Here is an 18407-nt window from a genome sequence, read left to right as displayed (position 1 = left end):
TATAGTTGTATGTGTGAATGTGTGTACTATTGCTGGAAAAGAAAGCTAATGTGAACGCTGTTTTCTGTTATTTGTTACTGTGCTCCACACATCAGTCTGCTAAAGGTGAATGGTTGCCATTCCATTATTTGCATATTGCTCGATCCAGGAATTTCTATTATTGTTATGTTATGCAATAAATAGGCTATCTTTAATGTTCACATTGACACTTACAAAATTATGTAGTAGGAAATAAAAAGTCATCTCAAAGCATTATTGTGTATAGTTTTTAACAACCAAATTATTGCATTTTCTTGTTATTATATTCACAATACTAACAAATGAATTACCATGTTAAATAAGGAAGCATGAGAAAAAGGTTTCACATACACACAATGACATGTCATGAATGCATGACCATTGATAACAATAATTTTCATACTTTACATTATTGCCTAAATATGTAATTTAAGTGTTTAAATACTGTGGTATAATTTCACATACTAGTGAAAGAAACCTACTTTTACTCACTGTGTCATTCTGTAGAAATTAAACCAACAAAGTAAATCATTTGGAAGTATTATAATTTGCATAGTTATTTCTATGTCTACCGTGGAATCATATTATACACTGCTGTAAATTTTCATCTCTTTGACGCAAAGAAAATTAATGACTAGGGTATTTCATGGGATATACACATCCATTGCAAGTTCAATTAATGAACTACATGTTCCATTCTGTTGAGACTGAACTGAATGGATGAGAAGACAAATCTTGTAGATACCATTTTTGAAATAACGGTATGACTAATCATTTTAAGGAAGAGATCAGGTGAGAATACGTACAGAGTTGATGGAGCTATTAATATTTGAATTGAATTGCTTCTGAGTGTGTTAGGTTTTTAAGGTGATACTTACCTTTGCATTTTGGTGTTTCAGAACTCCATGTTCCATTTCCAAGACAGTGTCTTCTACCATGACCATCAAGTTCATAATTGGTGTCACACTCATACAAAATAGTAGCACCATAATATGTTGCATTGGAACTCAGAGTGTACCTTCCATGTGCAACTGCTTCGGGTTCTCCACAGTTCACATCTTTAAGAAAAAGTTAATTTTAGACATCTATAGATATCCAATGGTTACTCAAAACATATGCCACCTTGCAGGGTCAAATTACACATAATAAAGTTTAGCTAATTTGATCAGCTGACATAAAATATAAGTACTGAATAAAATTTTCTGTCTTTAGCACAATAAATAAAGAGCTAAAAAGAGGTAATAATACACTCAAATATGAAAATGTGGGCATCAATCAAGATATTATCATCAGCATAGCAAAAGGTTTTGTTTCCTGAGGTAGACACAAACTTCAGAAGAACTTATCAAGCACTGTAAAGGGCACTAAGGATAGTCTGGTGAGACATGAATCTTGACTTTTTCCAAGCATGTCCAAAGTTTAAATTTGTTGATGGTAGGGAACTTAATTAGAGTAAGGTTTGCTGTTTCAGAAATTCTTTTCAGGGGAAATTGTCAGGAAATGCTGGAAGGGGAAAATTCTTGGAATACTTGTGGACCATGCTTTTGGGGGAGAAGAGAAGAAATCCTTTGGAACTGTGTCTGAAACAGTTCTAGGATGGGTTTAATGCAAGCTATATTGTTTGTGAGTTGGAGTTGGGTGTGGATTGGTATTTTCAATAGTGTGAAAGTGAGGTTGGCAGCACTACTGCTGTAGACTCTTTGGTGAACTGAGCGATGTAAATTTTACTGTGTCTTAGTGTTTGGACGTGTGGTTTACAAATGTGAAATAAAATGTAAAATACAGACAAGTGCAATCGTTTCTTTCAGCCTAAAACTATCATAAATCTAACAACTGTGACCTTTGGAATGTGATTAATGCTTTTGTTAGCCATGGCTGGGAGACTGCTGTGAATGGCATCCTGAAAAATGAGGTGAAACTGGGTCTGTCAGGTATAAGGGTGGTTTGCTGAAGGCAGTATTGGATGGTCATTGCAGAAGAAGAGGAGAGGTACTTTTGAAAGCACAAAAAATGTCCATGGATGAAATCTGAATTACCTGCCATGATACACAGGAGCCAGACACATTATGGGGTGATCAGATGTGCTCATAAAACTAAAGAATGCTTGTAATTGTGAGTCTAGTAGGAGAATTAACATCTTTTGACACTTAGCATGAGGATGTACTCTGTAAAACCAAGCCAGAAATGAGGTGAGTATGCCACATTATTCATAGTAAAGGCACTTCATTTCATGATCTGGAGTCAAGAGTGGTAAGAAGTATCCAAGTGTCGGCAGTTGTAATATAATGCATTTGTAGTTCAGTGGCATAGATAATGGTCTAGTAGGCAACTGCCTGCTGACAAGGTTTGGTTCATATCTGGCTTAGTGCAATTTTTTGGCATTGTTAATTTATTTAATCAGTAGAAATCACAAAATAAACGGAATGAACAGTTTATGGTTATTATTAAGATACTTTCGGCTGTCTAAAGAGCAAAGCATTTAGCTTCTTTACAAGTTAATATCCCGTCCAAAGGCCTTCAACTTGAATTACTATCTGGAACCTGTGAGCAAGTGAGTCTATGAAGTGTGTAATAATCTCTCATTTTCTGTCAACTCCTCCCTTCATGGTATGGGGTCAGACTAGTTTTCTCACGTGGTCAGTTTTGTCTCTGCCCATATGTTTTCAGTAAGGATTAGGTTTGGTGCAGGATGGGACTAATACAGAATAAAAATGTTAGTGTGTTCTACAAACCACTCCTGCACCATAGCTGACGTTTATATAGGAGACTGATCCTACTGGAAACAGATTACTCTGTCAGCATATAGCTGTCAAACAGATGGTACCATAATATTAATCAGAATATGGGTATACTGGGCAGCATCAAGTCAACCATTAATCCTATGAAGCATTCCAAACCCACAGAAGCATATCCAGCCCCAAGCTGCCACAGAGACATGGCTACATCACAGAGCCTCTCCTTGACAGCCACACTTTTGCTAAGTAATCCAGCCTCACTGAATCATATTCACTGACGTGGGAAATGCAGCAGTATGTTTCAGTTGCACTGTGTTTAAAAAAGGATTTTCCCATGGTGTACTGACAAGTTCATTATCGTGGACAGGTGTTATTACACCTCAATCCAGTTCCAACAAGCCTACTGCATTTTCCAGTATCTTGATAATGTTATATCCATTATCATACAGGGTACCCAGGAACACCCTACTGTGTCCTGGCATCTGATGCCGTCAAATTCCCTTCCTCCATAAGAGCAATGATGCAATCATGAATAGCCTGTTGATGATGATGCATGGCATATGACTAATGGGATTTGATGGGAAGGGATGTGGTGCAGGTATTCGACCTTGCTAACAGTCTATTATCTCATAACATTAATGAAGTTATGTGAATATTTCTCACATATTATGTCAAATATAAAAATTTAATTTTTTAACTCCAGGGCAGTCATTCTGCACCAAAAGTAACTCTCTTTAACCTACATCCAAAATTCCATTGCATCTTCTGTGAGAAATTAACTGCACATTCCAAAATGTATTTCATACAATACAGTGGGAGACTTCACAGCTTTCAGCCAGTATGGCCTTCATCAAAAATAGACAACAGACACACACTCTGAAGCAAATGCAACACACACACACACACACACACACACACACACACACACACACACACACACACACACACACTCTGCAAGCAGTGTGGCTTCAGTTGCCTGAGACTGCAGTCATGTGTCTGTGAGTTGCATTTGTGCGTGTGTGTGTGTGTGTGTGTGTGTGGAGGGGGGGGGGGCGCCTATGCATATATGTGTGTGCGTGTTGTCTATTTACGTTTGTTCCCGTATCCCTCCTGGCCTCAACCTTCGTTAGTCATTGTCCTCACCCATCCAGCCCCATCCCTGTTCCCATTCCAGCACTGCACAGCCCTCATTCCACCATCACAGCCAGTATTTTTACTTCTCTCTTCCCCGCTACCCCGTCCCCCCTCCCCACCTCTCTCCACTGCCCTCTGTGCCGTTGGGGAGCCGCGGGGTCTAAGGCAACTTGCCACGGTTTGCGTGGCTCCCCCCATCAGAGGTTTGAGTCCCTGCTCGGGCTTGGGTGTGTGTGCGTGTTATCTCTAGTGTAAGTTAGTTTAAGTAGTGTGTAAGCCTAGGGACCTATGACCTCAGCAGTTTGGTCCTATAGGAACTTACCTCAAATTTCCAATGTTTTCCTGCCCTCCATCTAACCTCCCAACTGCACTTAGCTGCCCTACCCTCTCTCACTCCCATCATGCACTGCTCGCAGTGTGGCTTCAGTTTCCTGATACTGCAGTTGTGTGTGTGTGTGTGTGTGTGTGTGTGTGTGTGTGTCATCTATTTTTGATGAAGGGCTTACTGGCTGAAAGCTTTACTTGTGACAGCCTTTTTGTTGTGCCTATCTGAAACTCAGCATCTCTGCTGTGGGATTTGAACTTAAGATACTTCACATATAAAACCTGCACACTGTTTATTCAGCTACAGTGACAATTTACAAACTTATACCTAATCAGTTTATATGTACTATCACTATAGATAATACCAGAATATTTTATTTGCAGAAAAGACTTTGAGCCTTCTTGGAAAATATAAAAAATATGGAGTGTTGTACTCAGTTCTCATAAGTGCTGTATCAGCCTTTGACTCTGGCTGTGATTTCTGCCAGCCAGTTTTTGTACTGTCAAGTCTCAAGTCTACATGACTACTAAAGTATTTGACTAATGTACCTGATAGCTTCTGCAGGTGATGCGAGACATATTGTTCATGTCCACAATTATACTCAAGAAAAATGATTCTGAATGTGCTCAGAGTCTAGAGATGCAAGGTAAGGTATGTTAAATAGAACATGAGTTGTTGGGATTGGTATTACATACATAATGATAAGCCTGGAATTTATAAAGGAATTAGTGGAAAGAGGGTTTGCTGCTGAGAACTTTCAATGTCAGGCCTTTAGGGGCAGTTCAAGGATGATGAGCAAAAGAATATCAGACTGTACCTTGGCAATGATGAGAATGCTTTTGCAGAAGATAAATAGGTATTAACAAGAAACAAGTGTCAAATAAAGTAAGGAGTCCCTGTACACAGGCAAAAAGATTATGAGTACATACAGAAGGAATAACAACAGATGGTAAACAAGAAAAAATTGTCATTAAGCATGCTGTAAGTATTGAATAAAACAAATAAGACTAAAAAGAGGAAGAAGAGTGCTTGCTAAAAAAGAAGGAAAAATGTCACCAAAACAAAGAGATAGTTGTCAGAGAGGAGATAATCAAACACAGAGCATAATCACTGCACAAAGAAAATGATCATTACCATAGTAAGAAAATTAATGATTGATATTAAACTATTAATAGGCAAAATTGGCAATTACAAAACTGGCGTAAGAAGTTGTGGAGTAGTTGAAAGCCATTTAAATGAACACATAGGTTAATTAGAAGGAAAAAAGAGATCATTAATGGAAAAATGGTGCTGTAGGAAAGATAAGAGACATTTATGATGAGAAAATGAGGCAATAGTTAAAATGGGCCAGATGAGAGGCAAGAGTGTCAGTTAACATGTAGGAGCCACATGAGAAGGAAATTCCACTGTGAAAACTGTTAACATTATAGAGAGACAGAGTCCATTGTCAATACTTGCCTGCATGAGATGTAAATTGTAGAACTATTTGCAGAATCTAAAACAGAACACAGCACTCATAACTTTAGATAAATAGGTCCCTTGATAAAGGAGGAAAGACAAACAGGTTGAGGAAAGGGGTGGAGGGTAGAGCACTCATACAACATGCTAAGCCATATCCAGTTGTTGTTGTTGTTGTTGTTGTGGTCTTCAGTCCTGAGACTGGTTTGATGCAGCTCTCCATGCTACTCTATCCTGTGCAAGCTGCTTCATCTCCCAGCACGTACTGCAGCCTACATCCTTCTGAATCTGCTTAGTGTATTCATCTCTTGGTCTCCCTCTATGACTTTTACCCTCCACACTGCCCTCCAATACTAAACCGGTCTCATTTCCTAACCTAATTCCCTCAGCATCACCCGTTATTGTCCAGTTATTGAGTAGAAATGGAAGGCCTATGTCAGTTCTGACACAAACATTAAATACCACTGTTTTAACTTTTCTTGCTCAAAATTTGAATTTGTTCATGTACTTGTGAGAGATAAAAGTAGATAAAGGAATAATTTTTGAGAGGCTCAGTTGCAAAAAGAAAGTCAATTAGCACAGCATGCACACACAATTATTAATCCGGCAACAAATTTTGCATTGCGCTGGTATGAGAAAGAGAATTTATATCAAATCCTTTTTAACATACTGAGTGATAGTAAATACATCAAAGCCTCCAGTGGCAACAGAGTGTAACAGATGAAAGACTGTGGGGCAACACCTTTGATATTATTTAGTAGTTAAGTCACTATCCTCTTAACGCTGTGTTCTTAAAATTAAAAACAAATTACTAATTATAATAAAACTAACAGAAAATGCAGTTTGTCACTCATGCTTTACATAAAGTTTCTATCAACAAAATTCAGTGCAAAAGAAGCAGTTAATGTAACTTTGCAATTCACAGTTGTTTTCTCAATATTCGTGCAAACTCTAAGATTAGCAAAGTGCAAATATGAATGTATGCATGTCTTCTCTTTTAATTTTGAAGTTAAGTAATAAATATGAGGAAAATAACTAAAAAAGCACATTAAACAATAGCAGTCCTTTACTGTTCATTATTTCACTCTCAGGTTAATTAGCAGTTATTTCTGCTACAGTCATATGCTTACCCTATTCTAGACGCTTCATTCAAAATTATTGTTGCTGTTAGGATACATTATGTACTTAATGATGCTAAGGTTGTGACCAAGTGTTATAATAACATGTGTAGAAGTTAATTTTGATGTGTGAGATTTTGGATTCCTTAAGAAGTTAATGTATGTTACTTACAGAGACATTGTGGAACTTCACCACTCCACTGACCGCTCTCTTCACATGTACTTAAAGCTTCACCAACAACTTTATATCCCCTTTCACAACTATATTTCACAAGAGATCCAATTTTATAGGTAGCCACAGAAACAGCTGAATCCTGAGTTTTTATAAGTGTTCTGCCATACACTCGGTCATTTCCTGTTACTGATAATATGCTGTGAGGTGGAAGTACTGGCTCTGGACAGCGGATTTCTGGAATAAAGTGATTATGTTTTAATTAAATAAAAAAGATCAACAACACCAACTGTAATATATTGTGACCAAGGTAAATACTTGGTTCTCTCTCTCTCTCTCTCTCTCTCTGACAGATTGACAGTCTTTCCTTTTAACTCCATCTGGTAAGTCTCCCCTAACCTGGGGTTCTGGGTGACTCTTCTGAACTCCACCCCTTTCCCTAAACCTCTTCAGTCCTTTCCCTTCACCCCCTTCAACCCCTCCACCAGAGGAATGAACCACTGTCTCCAAAAACTTGCATATGTAAAACCTTTTTTTGTATGTGTGTTCTCCTGCTGCCGCTTGGTGAGTAGATTTTTTATCTATCCAATTATATTATATTGTCAAAAATGGATTATTTTCATTGTTTAATTATATTTTGAATTTCTGTTTTATCTGTCAGTTTTGAATTTGGAAAAATTGAGGAGCTTTTTAAAGTACTCTGCTTATTATTCACAGTTTTCTTTATTATTAACAGACAATTACCATTTTCTCTTTTAAAACATGAACTTGGCAGCTGATACTTCTTCAAGTTAGTTTTGAAAGTTTTAGAACACTTTCTAGTGTTGTTTTTTCTAGAAGACTTCTTCAATGTCTTGTAGAAGAGACTTTTCAAAATGTCTCTTAGCGATCTCAAAATTTTTTCCACTTGCTTTCCTCGGTGTATGAATTCCAAATAATCAACTTCTTTCTCTGCACAGTACCATTTTTGCTACCCTCTGTCCTTCCTGCAAAGCATATTTGCAGTCCAAAGTCCACCACTTGTTATTCTTGTTCTTTTTCAATGGTGCAGTTTCCTTGGCAGCATCTAATTTTTTTAATACTGCTGCTTTTCCAAGCACACTAGTTTCTAAGCTATTTAATTTGTTCTGGAAGAGTTCTTTGTTGTTACAGAATTTCTGTATATCAAGCTTAAATTTTATTCCTCTGGATCTTAGTCTTGCATTGGGAAATATGTCTTACCTTATCTGTCATCAAGTAATGGTTTATTTCAGTATTTGCTCCATTTTTCATCTTGACTTTCATTATTTCTTTAATGTTTCTACCTGAAACCACAACATGATCAATTTGGGACATTCCTAAATTTTAATTTAGTGGTCTCCAATTTTTGTTTTCTTTTTTGTTTTCTGGGAAGCTTTTTGAAATATGCGGACACCAGTTTTAAGTTGAAAGCTTTTCACAGACTGATCAACCTTCAACATTTCTGGTGGTACTCTTGTGTGCTGTGCAGTCTTTGATAATTATTCAAAATGCTTTCTGTTTTCCAGCCTGAGCATTAAAAATCTCTGAATAGTATTTTTATATTTTAATTTGGGATTTTGGATACTCCATTTTCTAAAGTTTGCCAAAAATATTCCACCTTATCTGGGTTCTTAATTTTTGTTTCCACTACGTAATGTTACAAAGGACAGTCTTTCTGATGGAGCATAAAAATTTGTCATAGAGTCCATCACTTTACAATTAATGGTGAATATCATTCCTAGATGTGGAATATCTTGTTTGTGACTAGTTCCTACTTTCCCTTTAAAGATGTAGTACTTATCATATTCCTTAGGACTGTTGTATGTGTACCCTGTTTCCTGTAAGGCCTAAACAGAAATTCTTTGTTTATCTACAGCTTTTGAGAGTCATTTTAAGTTTTGGTTTTTTAAAAAGGAATTTATGTTCAGTGTTCCAAGAAAGTATTTCCTTTTGGATCTAAATTTTTACAGATGGTTTTCAGAATACTACAACTCATTCCTGTAATCTGGTTTGGGCTCTCCAGAAACCACAGGCCCAATTGCATCACATAAGGTGGTGGAGTATTTCTTTTGAAGAATACCTCTTGGAGTAATTCTTTTCCAAGATGTATCCATTGTGCATTCAGAAGTTGCTTGAACTTCAAAAGGGGAAATGAATTTCTTCATTTCACTCTTAAAACTGGAACTGTAAGTTATTTCACTCACATCAACTGGAAAGTTTGTGGGGATTCCCCTATCTACTTCTGAATTGCCCTCTTCTGAGTAATAAAGACCTGTAGCACACTTCTATTAGTGCCTTCATTACCACTTGATGGAATTAAATATTGCATTCTAGTTGCTTTATATCTTTTAAATCATTTTCAGTACATCCTGAGATTGGAAAAGGTATCTGTAATCCTTTAGTTTCATTTGATCTTTTAAATCTACTAACTTTTCTTCTGTTTCCTGTTTGTTTCCAATGGGCCACACATATTGTTTCTTTTTTTTCTTTTGTCCACAGTTTGCTGTATTTCTTGCCATGAAAACTATTTTTTGTGTTTTCTTCATCCATTTTGTATAAAAACTCTTTCTTCCCTTTATTATTTGCACTGTAGTTACAAACTCATCTCAGCACCTGATATGTTTGCATGTAGAGCCTTAGTTTCTTCTTTATTACTGTCAGTTTGGTTTTGTCACCCGTTCCTAAAACTCTGGTTCTTCTTTTCAAACAAATCTCCTCTTTCTTAATTTCAAAATAATAAGCTTTTATTTTCCTTACTTTCCATATGATAGCCAATAAACTCAAGGACTATTTTTCTGTAACATATTTAATGTTTTTAAGTTCTGCACTAACATCATCTGCTCCTACTGAAACTCCTTACCAGGTCTAATCTATCGAGATATGATTACCTTATTGATCGTTCTTTTAGAAGATAAAAAATTCCAGATTTTTTGCTTACTTATATTCACTCACTGAGCATTAGTATTTATGTCTGTCAGCACCATTAATTGATTTGAATTTATATCTGCGCCCATCTTGGCTCTCATATCTTTAAACAATAATCCACATTTCAATCATTTACAGTAAAATCTATCATTGTTTGATTTCTTGCTATATTTAACACCATACATCTTAACATAATATGTTTCTAAATGCATTTGTCTGTTATTGAACAGTAAATTTTACATACCTTCACAGTGTGGTGATTCATCACTCCACTGATAATTTTCAAGACAACGTCGGGATGAAACTCCAACAAGTCTGTAGTTGCGGACACAACTGTATGTTATTTCACTGTCAAGGTAAGTTGTTCCATTTACATATGTTGCAGACCCATACAGCATAGGTGGAACTTTACCACAGTCAATATCTGTTAAAAACATGTTGTGTTTTATTCAGAAATTAATATATTACAAATTATTTCAGTTTGCAAATGGGCTGACTGTTACAAAAGCAAATTTGTTTTTAATCATGAAGTACAAAGTTATAAAAAATTAAATCAGTAGCACTACTGTCTCATTTTCAGTACATATGGCATACTTGTAACTTACATTCACAAGTTGGTGGTTCACCAGACCATTCACCGTTTAATGTACATTCATGTATGGATTGTCCACGGAGGATATGGCCAACTTCACAGTGATATTCAATAGTTGAATGCACATTGAAGTCATAGCCAACTACATAGCTTCCAGAAGGGACTTCAGGTTCCTCGCAGGTAATCACTGTAATTTGATAAATGAGTTTGTTACAGAATGTGTAATACTGTGATCATGTAACTGATACTGTCGAGATTTTGGGTGGGAAAAGGTATACTTACAAACACAAGCCGGGGCATCTGCTGACCATTTCCCTTCTCTTGTGCACGTCTGTCGCTCTGTTCCATCCATCCAATAATCCTCATCACAAGTATACTCTACTATACTTCCATGTGTAGTTGTTTTGTTGACTAGATTATAGCGACCATTATCAATATTAGGTGGTGCTCCACAGTCAACAAATTTACAAGTAGGAGCCTTACCAGACCACTCCCCACCAAGGCTGCATGACAAGACCTAGAAGATTTTTAAAACCACATATCTATTTTATACGAGCATTTGTCTCCAAATAAACAAGCAGTTCTTTGTATCACCAGAACATCACTACAAAATAATTTCAAAAATTTTATACAACGTAATTATGACCATTTAAAAAATAATTGTGAATATAAATCATGAAAGCAAGTACTTGGGTTTTTAATATTTACCAAACATGAAAATAGGAATTTCAAATTTTGTCCCTGAACCCCAAATGTTACACTAAGTCAAATTACTGCTTCATAACTGCTTGAACAAACTGTTTTCATAGAAGCAGTTTTGATTATGTCTTTATTTTTAACATCATATTTCCATTTATGAATATAAATTATAACAATTTGTCTAAAAATATATGTATAGAGTAATAAAATCTTCTTGGCCTTCCAGCTACATCAGATGGTTAAAATGCCAAGAGCTTTTGACCAAGCTCTCCTCAGCCATTGTCAAGTGGTAAATGACTGCCATATCATCCTGACCTCACCGAGAAGATTTTATTAATTCCTATCGCCATGAGACCATGCATTAATACATATGTACAGATTTAAATCATAGTGAAACTTTCACCTTCTTTTTCTGTTCCAATGTAACCCTGCATTCTGCACTGTAGTCACATTTGTTCCCTAGTAATCATTAATAACAAGATATATGAGAGCAATCATGTCTTCTCTGATAAATACTTCTCACACTTATCCAGCATGTTTCTTTTGTATTGTTCTTGTATTGATGCAACTCCATCTCTTCTCATTCCATACCAATGTTTTCATTTCTTCATGGTTACCCATACAATTTCCTTGATAATGTGCATTATAGCTTTCAGACTTCACACTTTTTTTTTCTTTATTACTCCAGCTACATTTACATCTACATACAACCTCTCCAAATCACAGTGAAGTGTATGGGGTTTCCCAATGTACCACTTAATAGGCCTTCTTTCCATTCTGTTTGCTTATGGCGCATAGGTACAATGATGGCTTAAATGATTCTTCAGTATGCTTTTTAAATGATTAAGCTGTGGGTTTGTGGTAAAATGCTGTCTATTGCATCAACTAAATGGAACAATTTTTTTGCCTTGTTTCACAAAACTTTATTACTTTGTGTGTGTGTGTGTGTGTGTGATCTATTTTTGACAAAAGCTAATTTTGTGACTGCCTTTTTGTTGTGCCTATCTGCGACTCAGTATCTCCGCTATATGGTGAGTAGCAATTATTCTTTTCACAATACCGTTATTTTAATTTCTAGTATTTTTAATTGCATGAGCTGTGCGCCCTTTCCCTTTATGTATAGCACTTCTACATCTATTACATATTTGTTGTTCTAGTTTAAGCAATGTTCAGAAAAGGATGAATCTGGCTTTTTAAATCTCTAGCTCCTGTGATATTCAGTGAACCTAGTACAGATTGACTACTTAGCCTGTCCTTTATAGCAGGACTGACACTCTTGGTAGACAGTCTTATAATCCTCACTTTTCATGATGACAGGGCTGTTTATCCTTTGAACTGAAGAAACTCCACTTAATGCCTTTGATACATAGAAAAATACAGAGACCCTTTGCTTTTAAAATGTTGCCTATCCCATTAGAAATTTTACGGACAAAAGGTAAGCTGCACTGTTTCCTCTTTGGTCTACCTGTGTTGTCCAGTGAAAACAACAGTGATCTGGCTTGCTTTGTCAATTTATTTATTGGTAATGTTATAAATAATTTGGATTTACATTCACTATTGGTGGTCTTCTTGGGACAAGAAGACAGAAAGGAGATGGTGGAATGTTGCATGTATGTAATGTTCATAAGCTATTGGGTGTAGAGAGAAAGCTGGGATGAACATATCAGTAAAGGAGTTTTTCAGTTAATTTTAAATTTATGGTTAGTAGTTTTCATTTTTAATTGATGTCAAGGAATTGAGGAATGCCCTAACTCCATGTTGACCTTTTTGTTAGTGTGCCTCTGGTTCTTACTTTCCAAGGACTTCTGGAGTTGTCTAGCAGAACCTTTCCACATACAAAGAATATCATCTACATATCTATACCAATACACTACATCTTTTGCCAGTATTTCACCCTCTAATCAGTCTCCCACTTGTTATGAAAATTCCTGTTAACGAGGGGGATAAGTGTAAGCCTACTGCCAGACCATCTCCTTGCTTGTAATAGTTCCCTTGAAATCAGAAATAATTCTGATTTAAACAAAATTCTGCTGTCCTTCTGGATTAATGTTGTGTAAATACAATAACTGTAGCACAATATCTATACAGTCTTTCACAAGAATGTTTGAAAACAGGCTGTGCACACGAAAAGAAACTAATTTTACAAAGTACAGTTTATGTACTGTAATTAGTCTAATTTTGTCTTTGTACTCCTTTTGAGAGTGATACTAGGGGGTTGCAGTAAATTCCTTGACTCTTCACTTATTGCTGATTACTGAATCCTGTAAAAGTTGATAGGCTTTCAGAGGATAATTGGTGTCTTCTAATAACACTAAATTAGTTACAATTTACCATAAAATGGTCAGGTAAACACTTCTTTGTACTGGTAGAATGGGATGATGGACGATATTGAGTGGCATGGGTAGAGGGAGAAAGAACGGGGAAGTGGGAGAAGTGGTTGGGGAATGATCATCATCATCATCATCATCATCATCATCATGATCTGAGGGAGTGGATTAGGAGGAGGTGACTGGACAGTGAGCCTTGTATAGAGGGTGTAGGTGCTGTGTGTTACTGGAGTCTGAGGCCAGAAAGATTACACGAGTGGAGGATGTGTTGCAAGGATAACTCCCAAGTGTGTAGTTCAGAAAAACTGGTGCTGAGAGGAGGGATCCAGATGGTATGGGTTGTGATACAGTCATTCAAATCAAGCATGTTGTGCTTGAAACTTCCTGGCAGATTAAAACTGTGTGGTGGGCCAAGACTCGAACTTGGGACCTTTGCCTTTTACGGGCAAGCGCTCTACCAACTGAGCTACCCAAGCACGACTCACGCCCCGTCCTCACAGCTTTACTTCTGCCAGTATCTTGTCTCCTACCTTCCAAACATTACAGAAGCTCTTCTGCGAACCTTGCAGAACTAGCACTCCTGAAAAAAAGGATATTGCGGAGACATGGCTTAGCTACAGCCTGGGGGTTGTTTCCAGAAACATTCTGGAATCATGTTGTGCTTGTTAGTGTGTTCCACCACGGGCAGTCAACTCTGCTCTTTGTCACACTTTGGCGGTGGCCATTCATCGTTGTGGTCATGCCCATATAAAATGCTACAAAGAAATTATGACAGAGCTGGTATATGACATGGCTGCTTTCATGGGTGGCCCTGCCACTGATGGGCTAGGATAAGTTTGAGTGCTCTAGCTAGTTAAAGGTCTAATCTGAAAGCTAGCAAAGTTTTCATTCTTTTTTGCTTGGCTGTCAATGATTCAACACTTCCAATATTTGTTGAGCTGTCTCCATTGCTCCAAAATTATTTACATTCGGCTCACACTTTCCTTAACCAGCCACCATAGCCAAGGTCCCTAATGCATGCTTGCATGGTGGTGCTTGACTTGTAGGTAAGCTGGTCCAAATCCCAATTTTGCAAAATTTTCCCTGCCAGTAGCTGGCCATAAGAGGTGGTGGTGGCAAGTTCCCAATTACCAGCTTTTGCACCAATGTCCTGGATAAAATTCCAAATGTCTCCACAGTGTTTTGTGAAGTGAGGACGTGTGACACTATTGATGGTGATCCATCTGTCAGATGGGAATCTTAAGCTCGATAGCCACCTTGGTGCTTCCTGAGAGAAGTATGTTATGTGGTGGCACCAGGTTTCATCCTCTTCTTTCCCTTCATCCGTAACAACACAAACCCAACACTACACTGCACAAGCACTTATCGCAATCATCCATAAGAAACAGATACACACTTGACACTTCAGAACAGGTCAGAGGAAGGCAACAACAAAACACCTCCACTAGGACGTTGCCCAGGAACCTGATGCAGGATTCCTGCTTCTGCTCCCCTATGCTCATTTCCTGAGTATGGGACTATGTTGACTTTGAGAACTTTCCTTACTATATTTAAATATTGAGTTTTCTTATGAAGTTTAAAGAATGTAAGCACAAAATATGTTGCCATTCAGCCAGCCGGTGTGGCCGAGTAGTTCTAGGTGCTTCAATCTGGAACTGCACGGCTACTACAGTTGTAGGTTCAAATCCTGCCTCGGGCATGGATGTGTGTGATGATGTCCTTAGATTATTTAGGTTTAAGTAGTTCTACGTTCTAGGTGACTGATGACCTCAGATGTTAAGTCCCATAGTGCTCAGAGTCATTTGAACCATTTTTTGTTGCCTTCCTTTTCTTTCTTTCTATTTTTCTCTCTTTTCTTCCCCTGTCCAGTGTACACTGGCAACCTTCTGTGATAGATAATTACATACTCAACTCGATAGTGGTTTGCCTGGGTATACAGTAGAGAGAGCTATAGTCCACAGTGTTAGATTAGTGAACCAATGCAAGCACATTGCATTCTTTTGCATTCCATGTCAACTGTCAGTCACTATAATGTGTAAACAGTGTGCTCTGATAAGACAAAATATTATAATATCTTTTGTGTTCTTGTTTTACAACTGTGTTGATGCCATCTTTAACCACTTCTTATTCAATACTAATATTTTTATACCTGCATAGATATTAATACAGTTTCCTTGAGAACAGATATTACAAATTCACTTTTTGCATTATTTTTTTCTGTACATTGCTTCCTCAAGCTCCAAATAAATAATTCTTAATCAATTTTGTCTTTCTTCGCTTAAGTGTTATTTATGACTTTAGCATCAACTCTTCTCAGATACTTAAAAGAACATTTCAGATGCTTCCAGTTTCTGCTCCTCTAAATTCCCCAGTGTTCATGCTTTTAATTTGCCACAAGCTACACTTCATGATTTGATGTTTGCTTTATTTATTTTTAAAACAGATTCTCTGTTAATTAACATTTCTATTAAGTCTTCATAACTTGCTATCAGAAGAGTTTTACTACTTTAACTCTGGTGCATTTACATCTGTTTCCTGTGTAGGACTGTTATGCTTTATTGGTGTTTGTAGTTATTCCAGATGATTCATCCAGCTCTGTACTTCTTCCTCACTCCTGATGATTTATTAGCACTTATTCCAGTGTATATTCACAAAAGCTTTCTGTAGATCTAATCATGTCATGATAATGTTCTGAATTTTCCTTACAATACTGAGTGCTTCTAAAATAAGTGTGACCTTTGGTACATTGCCATCTACTAACTTTTCAGTTTTTTCATTGTTCTTCATATTATTCTTGCAGTTACAACAATGTGAAAACTGTAACACGATTAATAAACACTGTGAACATCTCCTATCTCAAATTACTCAGAATCCCAAAAACTGTACCAAGTAATCATGTGCTAATGACAAGAATGACTTATAGTGAAGATTTGAAGGAAATTCTGAATTTGGGATAACATAGTGCCTCCAGTAACAGAAAGCTGTTGGCATACATACATAAACCGAGCGAGGTGGCGCAGTGGTTAGACACTGGACTCGCATTCGGGAGGACGACGGTTCAATCCCGCGTCCGGCCATCCTGATTTAGGTTTTCCGTGATTTCCCTAAATCACTCCAGGCAAATGCTGGGATGGTTCCTCTGAAAGGGCACGGCCTACTTCCTTCCCCATCCTTCCCTAATCTGATGAGACCGATGACCACGCTGTCTGGTCTCCTTCCCCAAACCAACCAACCAACCATACATACATAAAGTTGACAATGAGGAAGAAGATGTTGAGTGTGGCACACTGAATGCTTTACCAGCACAACATTCATGTGTGTGAAAACCAGAGAAATGCCTAATCATTTCCTTAAGTTGCTGAACTGGACAAGCATCCTTCATTTAGTATCTCTAAAAGATTTGCTTTTTGAGATGTTGAACAACAGGAATGTTGCTTTTCACATGTAGCGAGTTTGGTCAACTGAATGAAGTTCACTGAAATGAATTTTAAAAAAGTAATGAAATCAATGAATTTTAATGACATTATAATGATATCTTTGAAATTCATTTATAAACTGCACATTTAATGTAATGAATACACCATAAAAATTGTGCCAGGCTAGAATTTTTAACCTGAATATTCAGTTTATCATAAGTAATTACCCTAATCATTTAGGCCACAGAAGCTCACATGCCTGGTCCAACTCAAATTGTAACAAATTTGAAAGTTTGCTTGCCCTACAGTACCCACTGGTAACTGACCACCCATCACCAGCTACTTGATTACAGCCACCTCCCAGCCAGGTGAAAGCAGTGTTGTGTATCTTGGGAATTTTTCTGCTCTTGCGTAGATAAGCAAAGAATCATTTTTTATTGTACGAGTCTGCTAATACATGCAAAATAACTCTGATAAAAGTAACATAACATGCATATGTTACTATGAGTGTATTTATCAGCTCTCATTGTCATGTTTGTAGCAGTAGTATTTGTCTTCCAGTTACGAATTGGATTTTAAATACTTCAATCCAATTAACGTTGTTTATGCTTTATAAAGTAAATCACAAGTGGAAACAAAATGTCTAACATTTGTGACATATTATTTCCTTTGAGTTTAAAAGAAGCTTGAAGGCAGTGGAAGCAGCTTGAAAATTTTGTGTCATGTGTGGTGCAAGTGCTATTGACAGATCACTGTTCTAGCACTAATGATTTTCCACATTCATAATTGTTGATAAATGATATATGTGTGATGAACTGTGACCATTTAAACTTCATATGACATTTGCATTCAATTGGAAAGTTTCAGAAGTTGGGTATAGGAACAAAAAATAAAGAGGTTACTATTACTGCATTTTCATTTGAACATTTACAGTTCACTTATTGAGCACTACTAAGCAATAGTGTTACTGGTGATAAGTTATGATACCTTTATGTTAGTTTCTTAAATATATTTCTACAGTATTTCCCTAACATTGTCTAAAACAATGTGACAATGCTCAGGCAGTTTACTGATTCCACACTGATTCCTACTCGTTCAGTGTTAAATATGTCAAGAACCCAGGACTGAGGAGCATTGTCATCTAAAAAAGAAATTTTCTTGATGGTTGTTCAGTAAGGTAGTGGAAAAGGTGAACATCTAAGGGCACAAGATCAGAAGAATAAGTGTGTGAGGGATAACTCCCTCGGCTAGTTTTGTTTGTGAAATCAGCAGATTGCATTATCACGTAGAAGCTACACTTGACGCATTTTGGGTGGTTGTTTTTCACATGGTGTGACCAAAAGGTGTCTCAGTTGTTGGCAACAAATGCCAGCTGCAATAGACACACCCCTGGGAGGAATTCGTAGTGCACAATACCCTTTTTGTACGACCAGATGAAAAATATTATCTGTTCACACTGCCCTTTGCTTGAGGAGATGCCTTTTGCTA

At 37.0% G+C, this 18407-nt stretch overlaps 1 protein-coding gene across 1 annotated transcript in view; it reads right to left on the bottom strand.

The window, feature by feature from the left end:
* Nucleotides 1–18407, bottom strand: part of LOC126256223 (sushi, von Willebrand factor type A, EGF and pentraxin domain-containing protein 1) — a 559276-nt gene that overhangs the window by 8799 nt on the left and 532070 nt on the right. The window contains exons 12-16 of the mRNA XM_049955464.1: nucleotides 10760–10994; nucleotides 10491–10664; nucleotides 10130–10309; nucleotides 6961–7197; nucleotides 897–1076 (exon numbers count right to left, since the gene is read on the bottom strand). Coding sequence (XP_049811421.1) covers nucleotides 897–1076; nucleotides 6961–7197; nucleotides 10130–10309; nucleotides 10491–10664; nucleotides 10760–10994 — 1006 coding nt within the window. The remainder of the gene's footprint in view (nucleotides 1–896; nucleotides 1077–6960; nucleotides 7198–10129; nucleotides 10310–10490; nucleotides 10665–10759; nucleotides 10995–18407) is intronic.

Source organism: Schistocerca nitens, chromosome 1 (genome assembly GCF_023898315.1).
Source record: "Schistocerca nitens isolate TAMUIC-IGC-003100 chromosome 1, iqSchNite1.1, whole genome shotgun sequence".
NCBI classification, from domain to species: Eukaryota; Metazoa; Arthropoda; class Insecta; order Orthoptera; family Acrididae; genus Schistocerca; species Schistocerca nitens.
Note: the sequence above shows the minus strand (reverse complement) of the source record. Positions and strands in the feature narration are given on the sequence as shown.